General features: G+C 39.8%; 1 protein-coding gene and 1 long non-coding RNA gene across 2 annotated transcripts in view; one reads left to right on the top strand and one right to left on the bottom strand.

Annotated features, from left to right (window-relative positions):
• The window catches only part of LOC309540724, a 333626-nt gene that overhangs the window by 124234 nt on the left and 184352 nt on the right, over window positions 1–25040 (top strand). The gene's annotated exons all lie outside the window — the stretch shown is intronic.
• Window positions 113–25040, bottom strand: part of SETD7 (SET domain containing 7, histone lysine methyltransferase) — an 84716-nt gene continuing 59788 nt past the window's right edge. The window contains exons 3-9 of the mRNA XM_082237747.1: window positions 19393–19522; window positions 17724–17925; window positions 16009–16198; window positions 15111–15192; window positions 14282–14399; window positions 13283–13440; window positions 113–12132 (exon numbers count right to left, since the gene is read on the bottom strand). Coding sequence (XP_082093873.1) covers window positions 11952–12132; window positions 13283–13440; window positions 14282–14399; window positions 15111–15192; window positions 16009–16198; window positions 17724–17925; window positions 19393–19522 — 1061 coding nt within the window. The 3' untranslated portion in view covers window positions 113–11951. The remainder of the gene's footprint in view (window positions 12133–13282; window positions 13441–14281; window positions 14400–15110; window positions 15193–16008; window positions 16199–17723; window positions 17926–19392; window positions 19523–25040) is intronic.

Here is a 25040-nt window from a genome sequence, read left to right on the forward strand (position 1 = left end):
CTTCACATCAATGGCAATGTTTGTTTTGGTGCATTGAATAAGGATGCTAGTTCAGTATTTAAATATTAAAGACCACTTTTAAAGGAGAAAAGATGGTTCAGAGGCAAATAGCTTCATTCATGTAATGCTTTATTTTCATAACGCAGTTTAAAGCAAGTACATTTTTTGCACCAGAAACATTATCCCCACTTCCTTGTACATGCATTCATCATATTCATAAAAAACCTCATTCATAACACAGAAAGTGCAACTTTCATTCATGTAAACTTTTCTTTACAGTTATCCATAGTTTTAGAAGTCATTTGTAAAATCTATGGATGTCAATAAGGCTCATCGTTCTAGTAACTTATTTTATGTCATCAAGTACTCAGTACGGCATACATGTTAAAATAGTACGGAATTGCCTGTCAATTGTATGCAGGTCTCTTACCACACCACAAAATGTGGTCTCATCTGCGGAGTAAAGTGCTACCACACCAGGCCACACAGAAACATCTGGATCCATAGTTTCAAATAAACCAGGAGTGTTTCTTTTTGCAAGAAGCTTAAAGTGAATAGCAGCTATTTTGAAAACAACATTTAGTTATAATACAATACAAAAATTTCACACATCATACAGGAATATAGAGAGAATAATTTTTGAAACACATTTCATAAAGCAAAACAGATCCTAATTGAAAACTGTGAGAAGGCAGTCCTCTTTTGCAGGACTGTAGAAATTAATGTTCTATTGCAGGTGTGGATCCATCTTGAAAATGCATATTTCAATATGACAGCTAGGCCAAAATGGCAGCTCTCTCATTTCTGTATATAAATATCTATATATCATATATGGGAATTTCTGTAGCTGAGGTCAATATATTAGTATGGAAACGTTAAATGCACAACAATAAACAGAAGTGGATCTGCATATTGTACTGTAATGAGTACTATTTCAATATAAACAAGCTACACACTAGCAGAGTTTATATGCACCACTAAGCTGTAATTTGTTTAGCTTAATTGTACTTTGTACCTCTAAACACACCCCAGTCAATAAACCTGAATACGAAATCATGGTTTAGCAAATCTCATCTTGTGCTGACTGATTTTTCATGACATCAAAACCCACTATCCTGCTTTAATTATGGTTTGTTTTGGCACATCAGCCCACACACTTGCCTTGCCACAAAAGCACAAGGCAAGGTCAGCACCAGGAGACAACTTCTCATCAGCAAGACACAGCCTGATCTGTTGAACAAACCATGGTTAAAATAGACAATGGCTTAACATTATGCGCAAGAACAACCTAAGTTGCTGTTGGCTTCAGTTTACTAAAATGGAAATTTAAAAATTGACAGAGGACAGAGTAATCCAAACCCCCAATCTGTCCTTGCACCTAGCCCTGCCCCACCAGCCTCTACCAGTGGGGGACATTTGCCATAGACAGTAAGGAGTGCTCTGGTGTGCCTGTCCAAGTGGTTGGCAGGCAGTAACTACCTTGAGTGTTATTGCTGCTGACAGTAGACAGAACTCCCCCAAATGGGATGTCTCTGGCAGGGCTGGGCCAGCATAGGATCTGCTGGCTCTGGTGTGGACCCTGCTGCCTTCATATGATGCCCAGTCCAGGTATCTTCAGCGCAACAACATGGGAGCAAAAGGGCATTTCTCTCTCTCCTCCCTCCCCACCATATCTTTTGTTTCAGTCAGTTCAAGTGCTGTTAAAGGCGGCATTTGCTGCACTGCTGTATCAAGCCCTGTCATTGCTGACTAGCGGGGCAGGATCGCACCCTAAATCACTTAAAGCTGTAACTGGTTGGCAGGTGGGTGTGGTTTTTGAAAATGGCCTCACAGGACAAACCTGGCCTGTTGGCATGAACTTTCCTACCCCTGCTGTAAAAGAACTAGGCAAGCAAAGGCACTGAAGCACTTAAAATTTCAATTCTAGTTACGACATACTGTACAGAAATACGGCAGGTGCTCTTTTAATATATACATTGAAGAGTTCAAGAATTCTACATTCTGAAATGTTCGCCAGGTGTTAGGCTTGTGTTTACCAAGAGAGAAAACAGTATCAAATTCAGTCATTTCCTTTGCAGTTTTCATATTTCAGTCTGGATTGCTTGCAATAGGTTTTCGTTGTGCGTTTCTTTTCCCTGGCAAGCACACTTCAACAGCTTGAGACATGTGTCTAGTTTCTAAAAATTGTGACTTCAGCCCAATAATAGGTTCCAAAAATCACCCCTATTCACTAGCAGAGGGAACACGCAGACTGCAGCTATGTCCTTGCCTCCCAATAAGGCCAACTCAGTAGCAGGTCAGCATGCAGCAATTAAAACGTCCTCCCAAATGGAAGAATTTGGGAGTAAACATCTGGATAAATAGTGCTGCCTCATCCACAAAATGACTTGCAGATTATAAAACAAACTGTACTGCAAACTGAAACCTTGTTGGTACTAAAGTTATGTGAATGCCTTATCAATGTCCATACTTTTTCCATAAGAATTTTCTTTCTACTGACAACTGTAACACCAATCACATCTTACGAGTGCATGGGATCTTCTTAGAGCATCACACGTATCCCTTCTGATGACTTCAATAATAGTGTGTTACAGCTATAGGACAGCTGCATTGGCATTCACTGTACATATTGCAAAATGTTGAAACCATATGCTACTAATGTCCCTCAGCTAAAGAACTGTTGCTGCTGAATTTGCCTGCTCCATCACCTATGCAAGTCGCTCCACAAGCAAAGGCTGTGCATTCTTGCTACCTGAACACCATCGTCCACAGTAGTTATTACCTGAACATGTACAACGCAATCTACATTCCAAGTAGCTGAAATAACTCCTCTTTGTGGAAGTCCTCAAATTCTGCAAGTTCTTTGGCACTACAAACTGGAAGGACCAAGATGCTAAACTATTGTGGATTTTTTTAGGCGAGTGTGGCGTTGACTCTCATGAGAGTTTGCCAAAATTGAATGCTACTTATTAACTTCCTTTTGTGTCCAAGTTCCTTTAACTTGTTCCTTCCAGCTTACTGTTTTACTTCAATGCATATTTGTGCTCCAGACTTCTTTGAAAATTTTTCCCCACTCCACCATGATTTTTGCAAGTTTTGCCAATAAATGTCTCAAGATGGCACATCAGCATTTTCAAATTCTGAGCTATAATATAACCCATATTATAAGATGTATTATTAGCATTATTTGTAAGGAAGCACAAACTGCCATCATTTGGATCCTGACATAGGATATACAATCATAATATATGGGAATCTACTACTGAAGAGTTAGCAAAAATATCTAAATCACCCCATAACTTTGACATTAAAAACTCACTTTTATGGGAAGAATGAACATACATTTTAACAACAACAAGAATCTATAGTCTGGTGTCTGCACAGCATTTGAATACCCATAAAACACTGGGAAACTGTCACAAAACTGTCATTCAACATTTAGCCCTATGGCAGCTAACATTGCTAATATTCCAGAGAAATCTCCTGTTCATATACAGGAAGTACAAAGTCGAAAATCCCTTTAAAACTAAGTTCTGAAACTTACATACTTATGTTTCCTGCAGAAAGATTGCATTGAATTTGTACAGAAAAATTCCAAGCCATATGACTGACTTCCAGCAAGACATATCTCAAGAGAGCAAACTAAAATCATGTAATACCACCAAGGAAATATACAGTGGCTCATTACAAGCTTCCCCAAATGTTTTCCACTATAATGGCTGTGCTGGCTGAGGCAGATTAATTTTTTTAACAAAATTTATACACCACTTACCCAAATAAAATATCTAAGCGATTTATGAAGAGCAATTAAAAAGTAACTATTAGAAAGAAACATTAGAAAGAAATTGAAATTAATGGAAGTTTTATTCCAAAACAACTAAAAGGCACCAAGCTGAGAAGGCTGGCTTATTAAAAGGAGCAATTACCTTTTTAATAGTCATAATCATACAAATTACAAACACTGGAAAAGTTAAAGATTTTATCTAAGTTACTGTGTATAATAGTGATTATCCCTACCCACATATTCTATACTTGATCCCAGTTTTCCAAATAGCTTCCAAAAGAAATGGGAATCATTTTAGGTTCTCATAATTATTCAGTAATGACTTTTCATTGGTTCCTGTCTCTGAGGCATAGTAAATCCTCACCTTCTTACTCCTAATGTGGTCTATCTAAGTCTTCATCACACTTGAGTCCCCAGATATTTTGGTCTACAGCTTCCACATCACTGACCATTGGCTAACCTGCCTGGGTATGATGGGAGCTGCTGCCCAATAGCATCCAAGGACTTACAGTTGAAGAACTCTGGTCTGTATAAGTTGTTCCTTATGACAATTTCCAGAATAAACTAATTTGGTGTCTTTTGCATTATTTTCCTTGGGGGATTATGCAATCAACAAGTATATTAAACACCAGTAATAAAATATGTTAAAATTGCTCACAAATGAACCTCATGAACCTCAAAATCAATAGCCAATATACCTTCTCATACGCAACCCTAAAACTTTTGAATCAAAACTGAAGAAAAGACTAGGAGGTTTGCAAGTCTGCCATCTTAGAATCCATGCATTTTCCAAAATGGCTGCATACCTGAAGCCGGCTGTAACACTATCTACAATCCTGCAGAAGTTTACCTTTTCATTTGCCTTCTCTTTGCCTTCTGGCACCCCAACAAATATTGTTTCACTTACTGTTGACAATGGATGTTAAATAAGAAGAAACAGAGTTTATAAGAGTCAGGGGTGTCCATATACTTTATTAACATTTGATGATAAAAATGCAAAAGCTTTATTATCACCTTGATGCCTCCTTTATCGTAAAATAAATTCTGCTTAAATTTAAATGTATTTTAAAATGTTCCATCGGCTTGTTTAAACTTCTACACTGTGCTTTTTAAAAAATAAAGTTACTAGTGTAAGTCTTCACTGCCATAAAAATAATGTGCATACAGCTATGATATATATACTTGTACAGTTAAAAAACAACACAAAAACACAAAAAACAAACCCAACTTCCTGCACATGATTTTATGGCTTGGATATTTCATTGCTTTTAAACTGATAATATCACAGCCCACCCACACCTCCGCATAGCAGTTTTTAAAATTACTGTATGCTCATTTTGGTTTTTGATTAAAAATTATAATGCTGCAGACATTCTAATGTTCAAAATCTTTAATTTATGCAAGCATGCTCTTCAGATAGTAAGTTAGCTTTTCCAAACAACAGTACTATTGCTTTTAACATAGCTAGGGCCAATTTACCATGGATATAAAGATTAAAATATTATTGCACAATTCTACCTTCCATGTGATAATGACACCCAGTTTTCAATGCTCTACTGCAAGTGGCTTGAGCACATTTTAGTTTTTGGGAGGAGGGGGAGAAAGTTTGCAAAGAAGCATGTAATACTATAATCAGTAAAAGGGGAAAACCTAGTTATTAACCCATTACCAAAGACTGATTTCACCAGATCAGTGACAGGCAATGAAGAATGCACAGACTAAGTTTAGCTTGCCTGGGTATTTCCATTAAAGACTACTTTCCCATCTTATTCAGAATAATCAACACTTTGTACAGTTGCCATATGGTACTAGCTTGGGACCAGGTGACCAGTGAGGAAGTTGGCAAAACATGGACTTTGTACCTAGCTATACGTACAATAAAAATATAAGAATGTTGTCGCACTGCAGTTTGATTGGTTACAGCCAGGGGCCACTGCAAACCACAGCACGATAGCCATTGCAGCTGCATCAGAGGGTGAGAGGGAGGGAAGCAGAGGTGGAAGCAGGCCAACCAGCAGGTGGGCTAGCAGGTGGCAAGGCTAGGGGGGCAGCAAACAGGCTTCTTTTTCATGCTTCCCACCGCAGACTGGAAGAAGCGGAGGGGACAAAGAAGTGCCTTTCTTTCCCCCCCACTGCCGGCCAAGGGAGGGAGGTTGTTGAGGGAAGTGAGTGAGTGGTCCAGGTGAGTTGGGGAGTTTTGGAGAGTTGTGATTTAGGGAAGGTCTAGGGGGAAGCTGTGGGTGGCTTTGGTGAGAAGCATAGGAGCCAACTCAATTATTTACTGCACACTGCCATTCAAATGGTGTGTGTGCACCATGTCATGTGATTGATTACGTGGGGCAGAAGAAGAGGAATTTGGATTTGATATCCCGCTTTATCACTACCGGAAGGAGTCTCAAAGCAGCTAACATTCTCCTTTCCCTTCCTCCCCCACAACAAACACTCTGTGAGGTGAGTGGGGCTGAGAGACTTCAAAGAAGTGTGACTGGCCCACAGTCACCCAGCAGCTGCATGTGGAGGGGCGGAGACGCGAACCTGGTTCCCCAGATTACGAGCCTATCACTCTTAACCACTACACCACACTGGCAGGGCTTATGTGGGCCTCCCAATATTTTATTCAAGTTGACACCCCTGGCGAGGGGGTTTGATGGGGATGTAGGTGGGTTTGGTGAACAAAGCAAGCTTGGCTGCAGTCCCTAGCTGTCTACGTAAGAACGTAAACAGAGAGTTGCTGGATCAGACCAAAGGTCTGATCCAACATCCTGTTCTCATAGTAGCCAATCAGATGCCTTTGAGATCACATACATGGGAGGAAGCACGTTGCCTCTGACAGGACAGGCAGAACACAGCCATTGTGACTAGCAGCCATTGGTAGCCTTCATGAATTTGTCTAATCCCCTTTTAATGCCACCTCTACATCTTGTGCGAGGCAATTCCATAGTTTAACTATATGCTCTGTGAAGAAGTCCTGTCTGTATTGAATCTTCAAAGTTCCAGCTTCATTGGATGGCCCCTGGTTCTAGGATTACAAGAAAGAAAAACTCCCTATCCACTTTCTCTAAGCCATGCATAATCTAATACACCTCTGCTTTGCTCGTCCCCATTATTGGCCTGTTCTCTAAACTAAAAAAAGCCCCAAAGGGTGTAATCTTTCCTCAGAAGGGAGGTTGCCTTTTTTGAAACCTCTTCCACCTCTACAGTGTTCCTTTTGAGGCAACACAGCCAGAAATGTACACAGTATTTCAAGTGTTCACACCATAAATATGCAGAACAGCATTATGATATTAGCAGTTTTATTTTAAATCCTTTCTCTTATTATCCCTACCAGGGAACTCACTTTTCCCCCACAGCGCTGTCCACTGGATCACTACTGTTACTGAGCTATCTGCTTTGACCCCAAAGTCTTGTTCCTGGTTAGTTCACTGCCAGTTCAGAATGCTTCTAAACTAGATTAAGTTCAGAAACCTCTGTGTCAGGAGACAAAAGCAGAAGATAACCATGGTTATTGGGAAGCAAAGATGATGTTTCCATCTTGTACGTTAATAATATGTTTGGAACAGACAACAGCAGCCGTTAAAAAAATGATTATTGGTGCTTGCTAAAGGACTTTTTATGGGTATAACAAAATATTCTGTACTCTAAGATCCTAAAATAGACACACACACTATTCCATTAGGAGCAGTAGGAACTATCTAGGCAAAATCTTCTGAATGCAGTAGATGGTGTGCATAGAAATTTCTTTGTAGAAGTTACAGGAGATACCAAGTCACAGTCTGTAAAGCAAAGGGTAGAGTTCACTCAAGTGCTCTCTTCCCCCAATCAATATGTGAAAAATAATAATAAAAAACCTATAGCAGCTGCTACCCTCAAGCACACACAAGGACATAAGTTATCAAGTGACTGTGAGAAAAATGACCATGTTTAACTTCGTTCATGTGAAGCATCACAACATTTAGATTAATTCTATGCCCACTCACTTTGAACTGACTTTCCTCAATATGCAGGTAGCTCCCTGTACATATTACACACACAATTTCTGATCACTTGCAGAAGAAAAGTCTGCAGCAAGAAGAAGATGACTGCGTTCTATATTGAAACCCAGTAAATTGCCTTGGACTTGGTTTTCCAAACCTAGTTCTAGAATATTTTCTCAGTTTCGCTTCTGTAGGCTAACTTCCCACCCCCTAATTCATAAGGTTGATAGAATACGATGCACTTACAAGACAATAGCTGATATTTCTCTCCCTCTCTTTTAAAAAAGTGAAGAACATGATTCATTGCAGGGGTCTAACAGATGCCCCTCCCAATCCACAACCCTGGACGTTCAGTGCTACCTTTTTGCAATTTGGTGCATTCGCAAAAACAGTCCACCCAGAAACAAACACACACACACACACTTTGCTGGGTACATTTTTCTCCTGTGCAGCAGCAGCAGCCTCACCATTGTAATTCGCAAAGGCACAAGGCAGGATTCTTTGAAGGCAGGAGGTCTGAAAAAATGATAAACTAGCCATCTCCCCCCTGCTCTTTGCTCCATTTACTGCAAAACACAAACAATGAAGATAAAAATGGCTGCTACCATTTTCGTCAACAGTTATTGTAAGTACAAGTCAGTATATGTGCAAGAATCTATTTTTTGTGATTGGATATTGACAAATACCATCAAACTTTACATCTCCAACAAACACAACTATAGTAAAGTTTGGCCACTGTTAAGAGAACACAATGCTGGATGAGACAGCAAAGCAATTCTTATTAGAAAGTCACCACAACTACAGGAAGACCAGCAAAACAAACAGCTTCAGTGTGTCCTGTTTTGGAAAAGTCTTGTGCTGATTCCAATACAACAGAGTGAGAATCCAAGCCACATGAAGTACCAAAGAGTAAACACTTGTCTTGCTCTTCAGATTTAAAAAGGCAAGCATTAATTCAAATAATTATTTTTGTCCTTTCTTTTGTCCTTTCTCTAAGTGCTATTATTGCCAATATTGTCAAACCATGTGTTTTGTGGGGTGGGTTTTCTCTAGAAGTAACATTAATAAATTCGTCATTTTTCTGAATGCAAAGTCAGACTGCGCACAAACCACAGAAAGGGCAAGACCTCTCTGAATAGGATTCTCATATGTATGCATCAATGTATGACTAAGCCTTGCATTTAGACAAAAGGTTAAAGCTAGCGGAGAAGGAAGCTCAACAACAGTTGTCAAGTATCCAAAAGGCTGCCATAAAGCAGAAAAATAACAATTTCACACAAATATATGTAGGGTTCAACTTGCCGCAGAGCAGTTTCAGCTTGACTTATCAGCCAATATTTCCTATTTCTCAAAACAGGCAATGGAGCTGGCAAGACAGCTGCAGAATTTACTTCCCTATACGGGTTTTTAAATGCAATGATGAGTATTAGTCAAATGTGGTTTATATCTACAGGGTCACATTGCTTCAACAAGTATCAGCAGAGTTTTCCAAGGTACTGTAACTCTTTTCACAACTTTGTTGCTGCTTTTTAAAATGAAACGTGAGCCAAATGGAGCTTTCCAGAATTATCCCCATGCCTCACCTTAAGAGACCATGCAGATTCTTTAGCAGAGCTTTCAACAAACGGGTAACCTCAGAAGTTGTTGGACCACAACTCCCTTCAGCCCCAGCCAGTTTGGCTAATGGTCAGAAATGATGGGAGTTGCAATCAAAACCATCTGAAGAGCACAGGGCTGGGGAAGGCGGTTCTAGCACAATATTCACATCTCCTAGAAAGGAACTCTTCTCTTTACCAGTAAGAAAGTGCTCGGCTTAAGTGTTAGCACTTCGCATGAACAGCAAACTGCTTCTGAAGAAGAATTAAAATAAAAATCACAAGCAATATCAAAAATCATGAAGTGAAAATGAGGAAAGATTATTAGCCGGAACACATCCCTATCTTAATAGACCACAGAGTGCATTGTAGTCATGCAGAGTTCAGCAGCACATAACAGAAAACATTTCTTCACTACTAGAATAGTAAATCAGTAGGAATATCCAGTAGGAATCTTTCTAGCATTTCTGCATCTTAACAGACAGCATATGCACTGTGCTCCTAAGCATGTTTATTCGGAAGCAAGTGAGCTCAATGGGGCTCTCTCAAGGGAGTATTTCAAAAGAAACTCCATGCAGGCAAACTCAGGAAGGATATTACAAGTAGACCACGCCTCCCTTCTCTCAGATGGAGTAATTTCACTGAAACAATACCCAAATAGTGGTCTATCAACTTGAATAGTATTTCTCTACTAACAGCAATTGGTGTTGTGCTTAAGTGCTTGTGCATTTGCAAAACAGACTTTTCCTCTTCTGTTTGCACCAATTTGTAGATGCAGCATTATAACATTTCAGCCTTTTTTCAGTTCACTTCTATAAGTGAGGATCAGTTCAGCCTCAAAAAGCCCAGCTGAGTCAATCAAACCTCATCTGTTTTAGCTATTTGCTATAATTGAGGGAGCTAAAAAATACATTCTATAGAGTAAAAAGTTGGGAGTGCCACCAAAGCTTCCATTCACTGCTCTTTTGCTATGAAATCACATAAACTGCCTTTGATTTACTCATTTAGAAAACAAATCTAAAAAACAGTCAAACTTAGTAAATTGCCCAAAACATTTTGGAGGAAACCATCTTGCTTAGTTTGGTAAGGAAAAACTTACTAGACCCTCTGAGAAAGGTTTCTACCAATGTGCAATTTACTATTTTATTTTATACATTTCATTGCAATTTTGAGGCTTGCCTTTTCTTCTCTTGTATTTGGTGCTTCCCGTTCTTTTTCCCTCTCTCTATAAGTGGATGTTCAGTGTGCAGGTAACAAACATACACATTTTCCCATAGGAGAAACTAAAAGTGTCATCCAATGTATGTCTACTCAAAAGTAAGCTGCACTGAGTACAACAAGGCTTACTCCCAGGTAAATAGTCACAAGACTGCAGCCTGAGAGCCATTTCCCCCCATAGGAGTATGTGCACATTTTTCTAGTACAAGCATTTTTAAGCAAGTAATCCATTAACACTGCAGATACTGATAAATCTGTTTTAAAAGGTAAGTGTCAGTATTGCAGCTGACCTGCAGAGCCTTGAAAGCTCTTTTCTTTCATTATAATATTGTTTCACCGATCACAGTTAAATGCTAGTTAAGAATTATAAAATGTATTTATTTTCTAATTTCCAAAAAGCTATTTGACATGACATGTTCTACAGCAGAAATTGGGGCTTTTGCTATTAACTTTTAAATTGCTCATTTTCTTCCAATTGTTTGTTTACGTATGTATCAAAATAAATCTACCCTGATGGATTCCCACCTAACCATTTAGAGACAGGAAAAGGGGTGAAAAAGAAAAGGAAAAAAGTTTAGCAAGCAAAAAAACCTCATGGTACAACCTTGATTCACTTATTTTCATGCTGATTATAATCATCAGCATATCTTTATAAATTACTCTTTCACATTTCAACTTTATATTTAAAAAAGTCATCTAGAAATTACCCAGGTGTGAACATCATAATTAAAATCATACCAGCTCTGGTTTTCATAGGCACATTTCTTAAAACAGTTTGTCAGCAGAGCCATAAAAACCTACATTGCTGTTTAAACCTCTGTGCAGTCTCCTAAAAGTGTTTGTCTTTTAGCGAAATGACAGTGTTAAGAGAGAGGGAATCTACAAAGGACAGCCTTCTGTGCACCAAAGATAGAAATTGTTCTAAAGCAATATTCTCAAAGGTTTTTTGAGAGCAAAAATTATGCTCCTTCTCTAGAATATTAAAAACAGCACAGTTCTATTACCATCACAAAATGGCATGTGTACAAAATGCAGCTGCACAATAACTACTAGGTATTTGGGGGGGGGGAGGGAGGACTCCAAACACCCTATTCCCCCCTTTCCTAGAATTTGGCAACTTTGCATATGATACAGAATGGTTGCCAAATAATCACACTGCTTTGTATGGCATACTGAATAGTTCTTTTACAACACTAGCTAAGTTTTTAAAAATTGCTTGAACTTAAAGGTTAAAACTTGTTATTAGGGAAAATAAACCCTCTCTGGCACGGAGTGAAGGGTTGCAGGACAGCCATAGACAAACCCTGGCTGTCCTGGTTTTCAGTATCAGTATCAAGGGTAGTGCATAGATCCATTGTGAGGAGGGAAACTGTACGTTTGTCACTTCTTCTGAGTAGCCTGGAAGGCTTTCAGTTCCACCTGATACCAGCCTGGAGCTTCCGGCCCATTTTGTCCAATGGGATTGTGATCGTATCCATAAGCCACTGTTAATTCTTCATCCTTCTCAACAGCCCTAATAGTGCGGATACATTTAATCAACCCAAAACGAGGATGAACAAACCTAGAAAGGAAGGAAGCATACACAGTCAGAAAAAGGAAACTCGGCAAGCCCAAACGATGTATTCGTTTTCTTGAAAGCTTTACATATATCCTGTGTGTTTTTTAGATATAGGTGACGCAGCACTACCAGAAAACACTATAGGAGTGTCACTGACCACTTTTTTTCCTGCAGCAAAATATTCATATCGTAAAACCTTTATTGGCATCACATACAACATCCAAAACAAATCAATACAGAATTGCCACTTCCCCAGTGGCACAAAACATTTGCTAAAAAGAAAGGAGGCAGAGCAGTCTATCGTCACATCTCTTGGTCTCCAGGGAGATCAGACGTCTGCAGTGTATTTCGACGACAAAAAACCAAATAGAGATATTTAGCCAGCAGCAAAATATTGTTAAATAGCAACAACAAACGTTTTGGGAAAAGTTACAGTTAAGCAGTCCATCCACTGTAGATAACACAGGAGAGTGGATGGGACTAAGAACAGAGGGCAGCAGAAACAGCTCTCTTGACTCACAGTAGGGCCACCGCTGAACGCAGAGGCAAAACCAAGAAGATACACCTCAGCATCTTCTTCAACGAAAGATCCTACCACCCACCTCCCAGCAAAATATTTGTGGCTGGTGCAGGATTTTACACTTACAGTAGATATGGGGTGTCTAACTTTTTCTGGACAGAGGGTTGTATTCACCTATTATCAACCCTCGGGAGTCACATGTTAATGTGGGCACGAACAAAGCACACAACTGGGCGTAGTTAATGAGTCTGCCTTCCAAAAGGGTCTCCCACCAGCAATCCTACACCATTTAAAATTTATTTTCATTCATTAAATTCGGTTAAAAACCATTTAATTTAAAAAAATGACAAATTTTGTAGGTTTTTTAGGAGGAGGGACCCCAAAAATCTTCAGGAGTAGCCTGACCATGGGTGGTCAGGGCTAGCCACCCCTGACTCAGAGCATGGTGGATAAGTGCCATTTTCCAGGAATGCTTCCCTTGCTTTCAACTGTATTTTTCATCAGTTTTCCCCACCCACTTGATTTAGTGCTGTAGTTGCCGTGATCCTTTGATATCATCTGCTATCGCATTGGCAGATACAGTTCTGACACCTGAAAAGCAGCACCTTCATCAAGCATAAGTTTAGTACTTACGAGTCATAGACACTATTTGGTGTGAAAGAATGATTTGCCTTGTGCCCCAATGAGGCACAGTATTTGGCTGCGTGGTTGTAGGGTTCCGGTACATCTATGACTGTTTCATCATCAAGGGATATTGTGTTACCATTCAGAGCCCAGTCCCTGCCATCCACCTAAAACAGACATTGTTGCAGTGTCAACTTTGTGTTTTTGTCAGCCTGAAGATACAATGCAGATTTTTCTTGTGTTACATGCTTTAAAGGAGAGAGACCAGTGGTATTCAATCAGGCTTGCAAGTACAGTCATGCCTCAGGTTAAAGATGCTTCGGGTTAAATCTTTTCAGGTTGCGTCCTGCAGCGACCCGGAAGTACCAGAAAGAGTTACTTCCGGGTTTCGCTGCTTGCGCAGAAGCGCAAAATGACGTCACGCGCATGCGCAGAGGCTGTGAATTGCGACCCGCGCGTGCGCAGACGCGGGTTGTGTTCCTTTCAGGTTGCGAATGGGCCTCTGGAACGGATCCCGTTCGCAATCAGAGGTACCACTGTACTCTATTAGGAAACAAATTTAAGAGAAGGAAAACATGCCACTCCAATAGTCCTGACCATAGTAAGTTGCCTTAACTTCTTGCCCTTTCTGCTTCATTACCTCTACACAATAAAAATCAGTTTTACAGCAGACTTGTGGCACACTTACTGAAATCTCTAATCGAGTGAACAAAATCATCCTTAATTTTCAAAGGCTTGCTGGACTGATATTAAAGAAACTGAGAAGCAAGATACACTTTTAACAAGACAATTCTCTGTAGAGAACCTTTGGGTCTTCAAATACTTGTGAGATCCCATAATGACTACAGGATCCTTGACCATGCATTATATGAAATCAACACACTTTTTTTACCCAGTCCTGGTGAATACTGAAGCATTTTTGAAATAATAGGGTGAACAAGCAACAAAAATGTTTCCAAAAAGGTAGTGTTTCAGAAGTAGCAATGAAAAGTTCTCACTTCACTTTACCTCCTGGTGTGTAATTCGTACGCCATTGTAAAAGGACATAACTGTGCCAACCTCAGCAGATACTTTAGTAAATAACCCTTCTCCTGCGCTGGAAATGAGAGATGCATCTACATATACCCTGATGAAAGGAAAGAGTAAAAAGAAAGTACAGTGTCATTATTACTACTCTGTAATACACTAATATTTTTAGAAAACTATTTTATTAGTTTGTGTAAATTTGAGATCATTAATTTTGGGCCATGGGAAGAAATACTAGCACAGGTGTCAAATGTGACAAAGCCTCTGTGTTTAGAAAAAAGGGAAAGTGTATCAATACTTTGCCCAACAAAATGCAGAGTCCCATCAAGTTTCTGTCCCTGCCAAATCCTGATTATGTAAATTGAAGATCATCTTCTGAACAGCCAAATAAAAGTATTGCAATGTTTTTTTGGGCAAGGAGTGGGTGGAGAAACAGTTATTTGTAGCCACTGAGAGATATATTAAACAAAGAAATACTTTAGTACAGTACCACAGTTTTTCACTACTGTACTTAAAAATTCATTTAAAAATCACTTTTAGAAGAAATATAAAAGTTTCCTCCTAATAGTTACAGATTTTTCATACCAATTCATGTTTTTAGGAAAACATTTCAATTCAATTAAGCTCATGCAAGATAACCATCAAATTAATGAGCTAATATGATGTCATTTGCACACAAGTAGTTCTGTTTGCAATTCAAAGGAATAAAGTGTTGCTGAATGCTGTCTTAAAATGCGAAGCAGAACAACTAAATTGTTTCTTTGCAAATATTTAAGAAAGGGAGCGAAACGATACACATAAATTATTCTACCTCTCCGATTCATAAGGATCAGGAAGAAGTGCATTTGTAGAAATGCAAGATGAAGTAGATTTATCAAAACTGTATACTGGGCCTAAAAACAAAGCAAAACAAAACAAAAAAAGTACACAAATTAATGGACAATCAAGATGAAGATGCAGGTCTCTCTCTTATTAAAGTGTTAGGCATTCAACACACCATAAGGAAATTAAGTTTTTAAAACAAGACAGCAAAAATATTGTATTTAGGTCTGTCTACTATATAATAAAACAGTGCTCTGCATACATTTTTTTCACCATTTTCATTTCTCCTCAAAACTGCAAGCAGTATTCAGTCACCTTTGTAACAAATATGAGTTGAGGTTTATACATGCTAGAAATAATGTTTCCCAACAGTGCTTTAACATTATATTTCCCCCCTGAATATGTAAAACCAAGTTAAAAATGCATGCACCCCACATCAACTATGTGTGGTCAGTGCATATTATCACCATCACTTTTCCTCAACAAAATCAAAAGCAGCAGCAATTGATATAGAACCGGGACCCAATTTCATTACCTTTTACCAAAAGAAGTGGAAAGAAAAATGTGTCTCAACTGATATATGGTATTTATACTTTGCATACCAGGTCCAAATTCAAAATGTAAAGTGAAGCGACCCTAAACTACCATTCCTTATACTTCTTCTGGCTCGGAGTGTACAACCCGCTCCAATCCATTTTGTCAACACACCATGGCAGCTCTAATTTTAGTAATTCTATCTTGCAGAGTGGAGGGCATTGGCACAGGAACAAAATTGGAGCAATGTGAAAATAGAAAAACTGAAAGCATTGTTTGCTCAAACTTATCTCCAAAAAGGTGTGTGGAAGCCATGCTACACAACACCATTTTGCACATCAAGGAGAACCTACTGCCTGGCAGCACTTCAAATTGTGGCTTCCCCTCTTCTACGGATACAAGAGTTGCCAGCTTTGCTTCCAACATTTCACCATCTATGAAGTGTCCATAATAGGCCATCTTCCCATCAGGGTACACATAGGCTATCTTCTCGCCAGTCATCTCTCCCTCTTCATTAACTTCTCCAACCAGATGTCCACCATCCTGAATGAGAAGCATAATATTGGTACAATAAATGCTGCACCTTTTTAAGAGGGAAATGTTTCTGTGTGCACACACGTTTTTAAAACCTTTCAATAGCAACACAGATATTGCACTGCATCCAACTAACTTTTTCTCAGAGAAGACCCATTGAAATTAATGGACCTAAGTTAATCATGTCAATGAGTCTACTCCAGGTATAATTTAGATGGATACCACCCAAAAGTAACAACTGTGCTAATTGAAATACGTTTATAATATTTTTGTTTCATAGGTACCAGCTGAAGCTTAGGTTATTTAAACCTCACTTCCTGCTGCCTCTGATCTTTTGCTACCCTGTACAGATCTCAGTGACTTGTGTTTATTCCAGCAATCCAGTTCTGCTATAACAAAGCCCTGTGTAAATCCAGGGTATTTCTACAAAAAAAAGGGGGGGCACTTCCAAACAAATTGCAGCCAAATTAACCATAAACCAAGTAAAATAACTGAACAGTATTCTTTAGCTCTTCAATCCATAAACAGATAGATGGATAAATAAATAACCTGCAGCGGATTTTTTTTTTTGAGGGGTTTTGTGAACCAAAGATAAAAACCGTAAGAGCCTTGTTAGAGATCCATTACAGCTTCATCTCCAAGATTGTGACAGCCATTATGGGCCTGTTCACTATTTTATTGAGAAGCATAGAACAGACACTTCTCTGAACAGGTTCTTTGCGTCTCTAGTCATGCCTAGTAAGTTATATATATATATTTAACTTCCCAAGATTATCCAGTTAAATGCTGATATTTATAAACACAGTTTTTACACAGAAGTCACATTGACCTTTGGGGGGGTGGGGCTGGGGAGGACAGCAAAAATATAGATGTTTAAAAGCACACTGAATCCTTTTTTCTAGCTTCCAAGTTCAGAACATTTTGTTACAGCGGACTGATGTCTAAAGCATGTGCATAGTTACTATTCAGTATTTATTTAGGCAAAGTGTCACTAGCTTGAGTGGCCTGAATAGAGCTATTCATTTGTGAAAGCCAGAGGCAACCCTGCTATAATGGTTCTAAATTAAAGACAGTAGAGAACTATGTTCAGCAAAGTATTTATGAAGAAAAGCACCTCTCTTAGAATGAAAAGTAAAACCCACAAAGGTTTGACAAATCTTTAAAAAGATGCACATGGCTGAGAAAGGCACATGGTGCGTTTTACTCTCATGTACACAGTTTGCACACAGCAGCAACTTGTGGAAGGCAAATGTACCCTATCACGCATAATCTGCATCCAAATTCTGAGAAGCCACAACCACCACAAGTGTGAAAAGGATTGCTAGGATTCTGGTAGGCTGCCAAATCACAACCCTTTGCTCTCCTTTGCAGGTGGCAGTTATGCAGCCCAGCTGTCTCTCTCAACAGCGCAACGGGATTTGTCTTCCCCATGTGTAAGATATCACTTCATCCCCTACTTTGCTGCCACACCTCCCCATTTAGGTTTATAACTCATTTCCCACCTTGCATATTTGAAAAAGTCCAACGTACTTACAGGGTAGTATATCCAACAAATCCCACATCGAATATTATCTTTGTATTGCCCTTTGAATATCAGTCGCCCATCAGCATCATATTCCTGGGCTGGCCCATTTAGTTCTCCATCTACGTAAGTGCCATGAAGAGCTCCTCCATCTTCATATGTATATACACCCTGGCCTTGCAGAGCATCATCCACATAATAGCCTTCTAATGTGCTGGTAACGAGAAAAGGGTAGGGCACAGGGATCAATAGTATCTAGTTTATTATATGAAATGTTCTCAAAGTAAAAATGTCTCATTACCTTAAGGACACTCTCCCCACAATGCAGAACTGCTAGGGCTTCAATATCAGCCTCAGCCACTTTGCTCTCTGTACCATCATCTCAGGTAAGTGAGCAACAGGACCTTCTTGGTAGTGGCCCAGTAACTCTACCATTCTGACTTGCGGAGATCTGTCAGGCTCCCTCTCTGGTTCATTTTCATCACAAGTTGGAAACATTTCTTTTCTGGGCAGCCTTTAACATCTCAGTTTTTACTATCACTGGCTTTCTATACTTGTAGATCATTGCTCTTAATCTGTTTATGGAAGTGTTTAAAATGTGTGTTGCTTTTTAATTTGGTTTTTAAACCAAATTACTGGAGGCTAAACCCCTGCTTGCTCTGCTTACCAATCCACCTGCCATTCCCTCCACATTAACACTTTAGCACTTCCCCTTCCCACCCCATGCAACTACCGGTATTAAGCTTGATTTTCCCCCTCCCAAACCCCATTTTCTGATACCACTTCTCTCTTCTATAATGCAATCGCACTTTGTCTCCCTGTTTTCACCTTCACCCCCATGCCTTTGCCTCCTCCTCTTGTGCAACCTCCCTTGCACACAACCCCCCCCCCAATAACCTCATATTATACATCTCCCATACACTGTATTGCTAAGCACCCTTTTTACCTTCTGCCCAATTATGAAGACACTATCCCCTGCTATTCTTCAGACTCTTTCATGCCAGTTTTCATATTCAACCCCATTCCGATGCCACCTGCTTCCTCCTTTCTTGCACCCTGATTTTCACCATCACTTCCTTTCTACCTCCACCGCCTCCTTACTTTTCTGAACTGTCCCTGGCACACGGATTAAACCCATTTCCAGACTTCATCCTCTCTCCTGTTCTGCAGTCTCCCTTGTGTGCACACCCCATGCTATTACTGTATGTTTAAGGTGACTAGAACCTTAAGAGCAAGCCTGTCAGTTATCTTGCTCAGTTAGAGAAGGTTACATCCGTTGATGGATGCTGTACATATAATTACTATACTGGACATGGAGCTTTGTGTTGAAGACAACACATGGTACCAGGAGTGAAATACATTGTGGGAAGGTACTATGGAATGTTTCAGGGCTCTAATGAGGCAGCTGAGGAATGGAATAGGGAGAAGTTTAGAACAGCTTTTTTTCCCTCCCTTTCAGTGTCTCTCCCTTCTTGCTCTACTCAAACAGCATTAGCAGAGTGAACTGCAAGGGTAAGGTGTGGGAGGAGATTTATTAACTTTGTCTTATTTTCACAGCCATAGTCTAGAAAAAACCCCCACAAAGTTATAAAAATATTTGAAGTATTAAGCAAGCAAGCAAGCAAACAAACAAACAAACAAACAAACAAACAAACAAAGCCATACCCAAAAGAATGCCTACCTTCCATCAAAGAAAAAGAACTTTCCACGGCCATTCTTCTCTCCGTGCACAAAGTTTCCCTCAAATCTGTCTGTGGAGGAGTATGTGACCGTACAGAACCCGTGCGGCATCCCATCATCATCGAGTGCACCTAATAAAAATTGAAAAGAGGCCAGTGAGACCAAGACAATGATACTGCAAGAGTTCATGCCAGTGGCGTAGCGTGGGTTGTCAGCACCCGGGGCAAGGCAAGTAATTTGCGTCCCCTAACCCGTGGATTTGCTCCCCCTAACCCTAACCCCCAGATGTTGCACCCAGTGCGGCCGGCCCCCCCTGCACCCCCCATGCTACGCCACTGGTTCATGCAGATGTACCTTCATGTGGATTGGACGTGGGGTTTTCTGCTTTAGCACAAGCTCCGACTCCTAACACAGCCTCTGTTCCTCTACTGCTGCACAATCCTGGCTCAGACATCAGCATGGATTACTGCCCTTAGCCTCCATGCTTTGGCCAAACTACTCACTTTTAAGAAACCTTGTTTTCAGATAGCCAGCATATTGATTAACTTAATTGTTTCTTTGTCCTTCCCCTTCTGAACTTAAAACACTATTCTGGATGTGGGGACTGAAGAACAGTTGTGCAATTGCCCTAAGAACTAGCCAGCATAGCTGGGAAGCTTCAAGAACCTATTCACACACTGACACACCAAGTACAGTGGAACAGAACCATGCCAAATTCACAAAATACATGAAGAATGTACATATACAAAAACATAATGCAGTATAAAAATAAATAAAATCAGAGGGCTACAAAGCAGTATAATGTAAAATTCCAAACACCATAATGCATATACAATCATTTGTCCAAGTTCACTTACCATCCATTTCACACAAAATTCACTTCCTCAAGCATTACCACGTATACAAAAACCACTCATACCCAACAATATCACAACTCACATACAAAGGGTCACTGCCAAGCATATATATAAAATACACTCCTAATGTCTGACGCACTCATGAACTCATGCCCCACTCCCATGGGACTATCTAATTCTCTTATCCCATCTCTCACCTGAGAAGGGTCCAGATCTATACTAGAGCAGGTTTTCACCTTGAAGGGTATAGAACTACTTCCATCCACTCACTCCCAATTGCAGAATCATAACACATGTCTTCTGTTTTGATTTTATATTTGTTGTATCATTGAAAACAAACAAACAAACATTTAAAGAATAGCATGTGTGGTACTGCACAACCTCAACACCTGATAAAGAACCATCAGCACTGGTAGCATCACCCTCACACTAAAGGTGCCCCTAAACGTCACCATCACCTCATAGAACCATAGAATTCTAGAGTTGGAAGGGACCCTGAGGATCATCTAGTCCAACCCTCTGCAATGCAACTGTCCCATATGGGGATCAAACCTGCAATCTTGGCATTATCAGCATCATGCTCTAACCCACTAAACTAAGCCACTAGTCCCCAAATTGTTGCAGCCAACCAGATGCTAGGCTCTCTCCCTCTGCACCAGCAACTTGGCCTGGTTATATGTGATGAGTCAACTCCCATCATTATTTAGCGTCAGCTATAACTCAAAGTCATGCCTGACATAGTTTCCTTGACTACAGGAAATTCCATAGCCTGTATGGGCCATGCCATCAGTCTGCAGCAGAAGGAAGGGATGTAGGGCTACTCTGTCGCCCTGGTGAGGGGCCAAATCCATCACATCTCCCTTCTCTCATCTGGCAACATGAAGCTGCAGCAGGAGACTCCATCAGTTCTGCTTAGAGACCAGCTGTCATCCTTTGCACTAGCAAATGCACTACAGTGAGGAGAACTACAGCTAGTTTTGCTAAGGAGCTGCTGCAGCGTTTATCAGTTGTCCTTCCTCAGTGCACAGCCTGTTCATACAAAACCAGAAACCCCAACCTGCAGCATCATAAAACTTGGGATACGTGTGAGGAATGTGTTTTGATCCACATGTATCCTATATGCTTCTCATACTTGAGACAACTGTTTGCTCATGAAATGGTTAATGTTCTTGAGGAGAAGAAAGAGGAACCAATCAAGCTTTGAGCAATTTTTACATGCGTTCAAATATCTGTCTTCACAGTTTGTGACAGACAGCAAAAGCACAGGCTGTTTTAGAAGACTCTTACGGGGACTCTAGTACTGGTACTTGGCTGATCTATAGGAATGGGTCGCACAAGCCATCCAAGAAAGCATAAATTGTGTAACTGTCAGTCCTCAGGCAAAGCTCACTTGTAACTTTATATCAGTCTGCAGTGGCTGAACCGAACTTGACATTTGTTCCACACAGTCTCGTTCAGACCACTGAATTATTTTTCCATTTTGCTTTTTAGAAGGCTTGGAGCCAGTCTCTTAGGCTGGTGTACACATTATCGTTTACTCTGGAACCGCTGTGATCTCACCACTGGTGTCTGAACCCATGTGCAGATGGGCACAATCTATCTCCATACTATAGTTTATTGAGAAATACTGCTGTATGCTTTATTAATGTTGCAGCTAAGCTGGTGTGCACATCAGAGAAGGAAGATTGCACAGCAAAAGTGGCCATGGCATGGGAGCAAGAAGGGAGAGAGATTGAGAGGGAGGAAATGAGTGATTCAAAACTTTTAAGTTAATGGGTATATAGCCTTAGTTAAGGAGCAAATTCGAAACCTTGATCAAATTTTGCTTAAAGCCTCTGGAACTCAAGATCATAACAGATACAAGATAGTAACAAGCTGGGTGGATGAGAACAAAGGGGCCTGCAGGCAATCAAATGACACTTCCATGTCAAGGTGTAGAGACTGACGCAAGCTGCGCTGATAAAGTAGGGATGAGTGAGCCCAAACAGCCATGACTGTCATTCTGCTGTTTTAATCTCATCTCTGCAAATAATGATACTCACTGTGGAACTACACACACACCAGAATGTATTTCCTACCCGAGAAGGAAATAACTGAATTCTGTGTTTGCAGCAAGAGGAAAGTGTGGTGAATTGAACATTCAGAAACAACATTATTTTTCTTATTACAGCCAATGAAAGTCAGTTAATTATGTTTGTTCTCAAAACACACACAGGCACACACACTCCTAAAGTCTTCTGCAGTAGCAGAAGGAGCAGAGTGGTTAGGACACACTTTGTCATTAATTACACTAGTGTAACGTCCTAAAACCTGTTGCACACCAGCACTACTGCAATGCTATACCACCACCATCATAGGCAGATATACTGCTGTTCATGTTTAAGGCTGGGGCTCTACAATAGCTCAAAATGGTTTTGAATCATTAGCAATTAAGAAGCTCACTTACACACATAAATACATATATAAATTCTCACAAATGGAAGCTTCCCTTTCCCAGCTTAAAACTGCAGCTGCAGAAAGAGAGAGTTTTGAGAGGTGAAATGATGGGGTAGGGTGGGTGGAATGGCAATATTTAAGAGCTGGATAGGGTCACAGAAAAACAAAATTCACTCTGATATGGGCAACTTAGGGCCACTTGGTTTCTGAACTAAAAAGACACAACTGATTTTAAGAGTCTTGGTGATGTGACAAAGGCATCATTTCCCATGACTTGCATAATTATTTTATTTTGGCCCATTATTTAGATTTTTTAAAAATGAACAGAGATTGCATAAGTGTATATTATACCACTTTTTTTGGGGGGGTGGGGGAATCCAGCTTGAAGAAGCCAACACTGCATTGACTTGCAGACATAGATATTGTGTGTTTGGGGTAGGGGGGTGCACAGGCATGCACACATTTGATTTTTTTTTTAATAATAATTTTTATTACATTTTTTCCAATTACAGATAAGACAGAAAAAAGAAAGAACATAGAAAATAGAAAAAAAGAAGAAACAGAAAATCAAAACCATTTCAGCAACTTATTTCAGATTTCTATCGGACTTCCCCGCATCTCCCGCATGCACACATTTGAAATAATTTATTCTTCTGCCCCACCTGTTGTAAGGCCAGTATCAGGCTTCTCACCAGGACACTTTCAATACACCCAACTGCCCATCAACCTTTCCACATTTCCAACTCTGCTGTCACTTCTGCAGTTTTGTGGCACTTCTGAATCAAATCCTGCTGACTAATAAAGCTCTCCTGGCAAGAATAGGAGACAAGGGGGAGCTGCCAGGGTCCAAACCAAATGAAAATGTTAAGGATTCCCAATTTAGTCAATGATCCCAAGGTTCAGATCTACACTATAGAAAGAATGCTCAAAACATATATATATTATGACATATTTTATATATAAGTTGTTGAAGCAAGCACCTGACAAGCTACATATTATTATAATACTTGAAATTACAAAATTCCTGTTAGGGAGAAATAATTAAAAAGCCAACTAAAATGTCATCATACTAATAAAAGTATTGTGCTAATAGGGCTTTAAGGATTTTTCTAATGGGCCAACATGGTTGCCTTTACTTTCTGTATTCATGTGTAAGTGCTTGAAACACACATAATTAAATATTTACAAAAGACAACATCTTTCCACAGCTCCAATCACTATGTTTTTAGATCACCAGCACTCAATACAGTGTCCCACAATTTCTATCCTAAAGTTTGCCACAAGGATCTGGAGTGGAAATATAATTTCAAATTGGTAAATATTATAAATCAAAATTGAGTTTCAGCTTCAGTACTGCTCATTTTGCTTTCTGGCCCCTATTTATTCTACCAAATCCCTCCTATAGGGAGAACCTCTGCCTTAGCTTGCACAGATGACTGTAACCCCAGTACAATTGTTCAAGCAGCTCTGTTCTGCTTTTATTCGTTAGAGAACAATAGAGCTCATTTTCACAGCGTTTATTTTTTTCATAGGAAAAAAAATGCTTCAAAATACAGCTGCAGTCCCACCCACAAACCGTGCACAGGCAACCCCCGCATAGGTTTCAATGGAATTTACACATAACTAGGGGCAGAATTCAATAATGAATTGAGTTACTCCTTGGAATTTAAGTGATCATTTAAATGTAGTCAACATAGGAATTAAGTCAGCGGCAGCCAAGCATACTTCACGCTGGACTAAAGAGGAAATCTCTGGCCGCCAACACCATTATAATTTCCAAATTTAATAGTGCCAGGTTTACAACATAGCTGCTCATTTGCACGCCAAGAGTCAAGCAGCCTATACAATACACTGCATTAATTCTACATGCCGCACTAGAACTACTTGGATCCTTTCAGGACCAAAATCTATGGACACAACACAATACTATTTCCAGGAGTAGTGTTCAAAGACAAATATCCAGAGTTGAAAAACTATGCCACTGTCCGGAAAGATTAAAGGGAAAAAACCCCAAACATCTATCTACCCTTTCTAACAATGTCTAAGTGATACACATTTTAATATTTTCCATAGATGTGGAACAATAATATTACTGAATGGCCAAAAAGCAGGAAATTAAGAAACCAGGGCACTAAAGCCTGTCAAGCCTTGCCATTTTAGCCATGCATCTTTTCACATTTCATAAAGCCCCAGATCAATAAATCAAGCAATGATAACATCATGAAAAGGCTCAACTTTCATTAAGCCTTTGTGGTTGCTGAAAACATTTTTGACAATGCAAATTGTAATTACATTGCTTGAATACATTATAGGTGGGCCTGACTTTGAAAGACAGTTTCAGCTGGTGCAGAAAATG

The sequence above is a fragment of the Podarcis vaucheri genome, assembly GCF_965113315.1.
Source record: "Podarcis vaucheri genome assembly, chromosome: 9".
Taxonomy (NCBI): Eukaryota; Metazoa; Chordata; class Lepidosauria; order Squamata; family Lacertidae; genus Podarcis; species Podarcis vaucheri.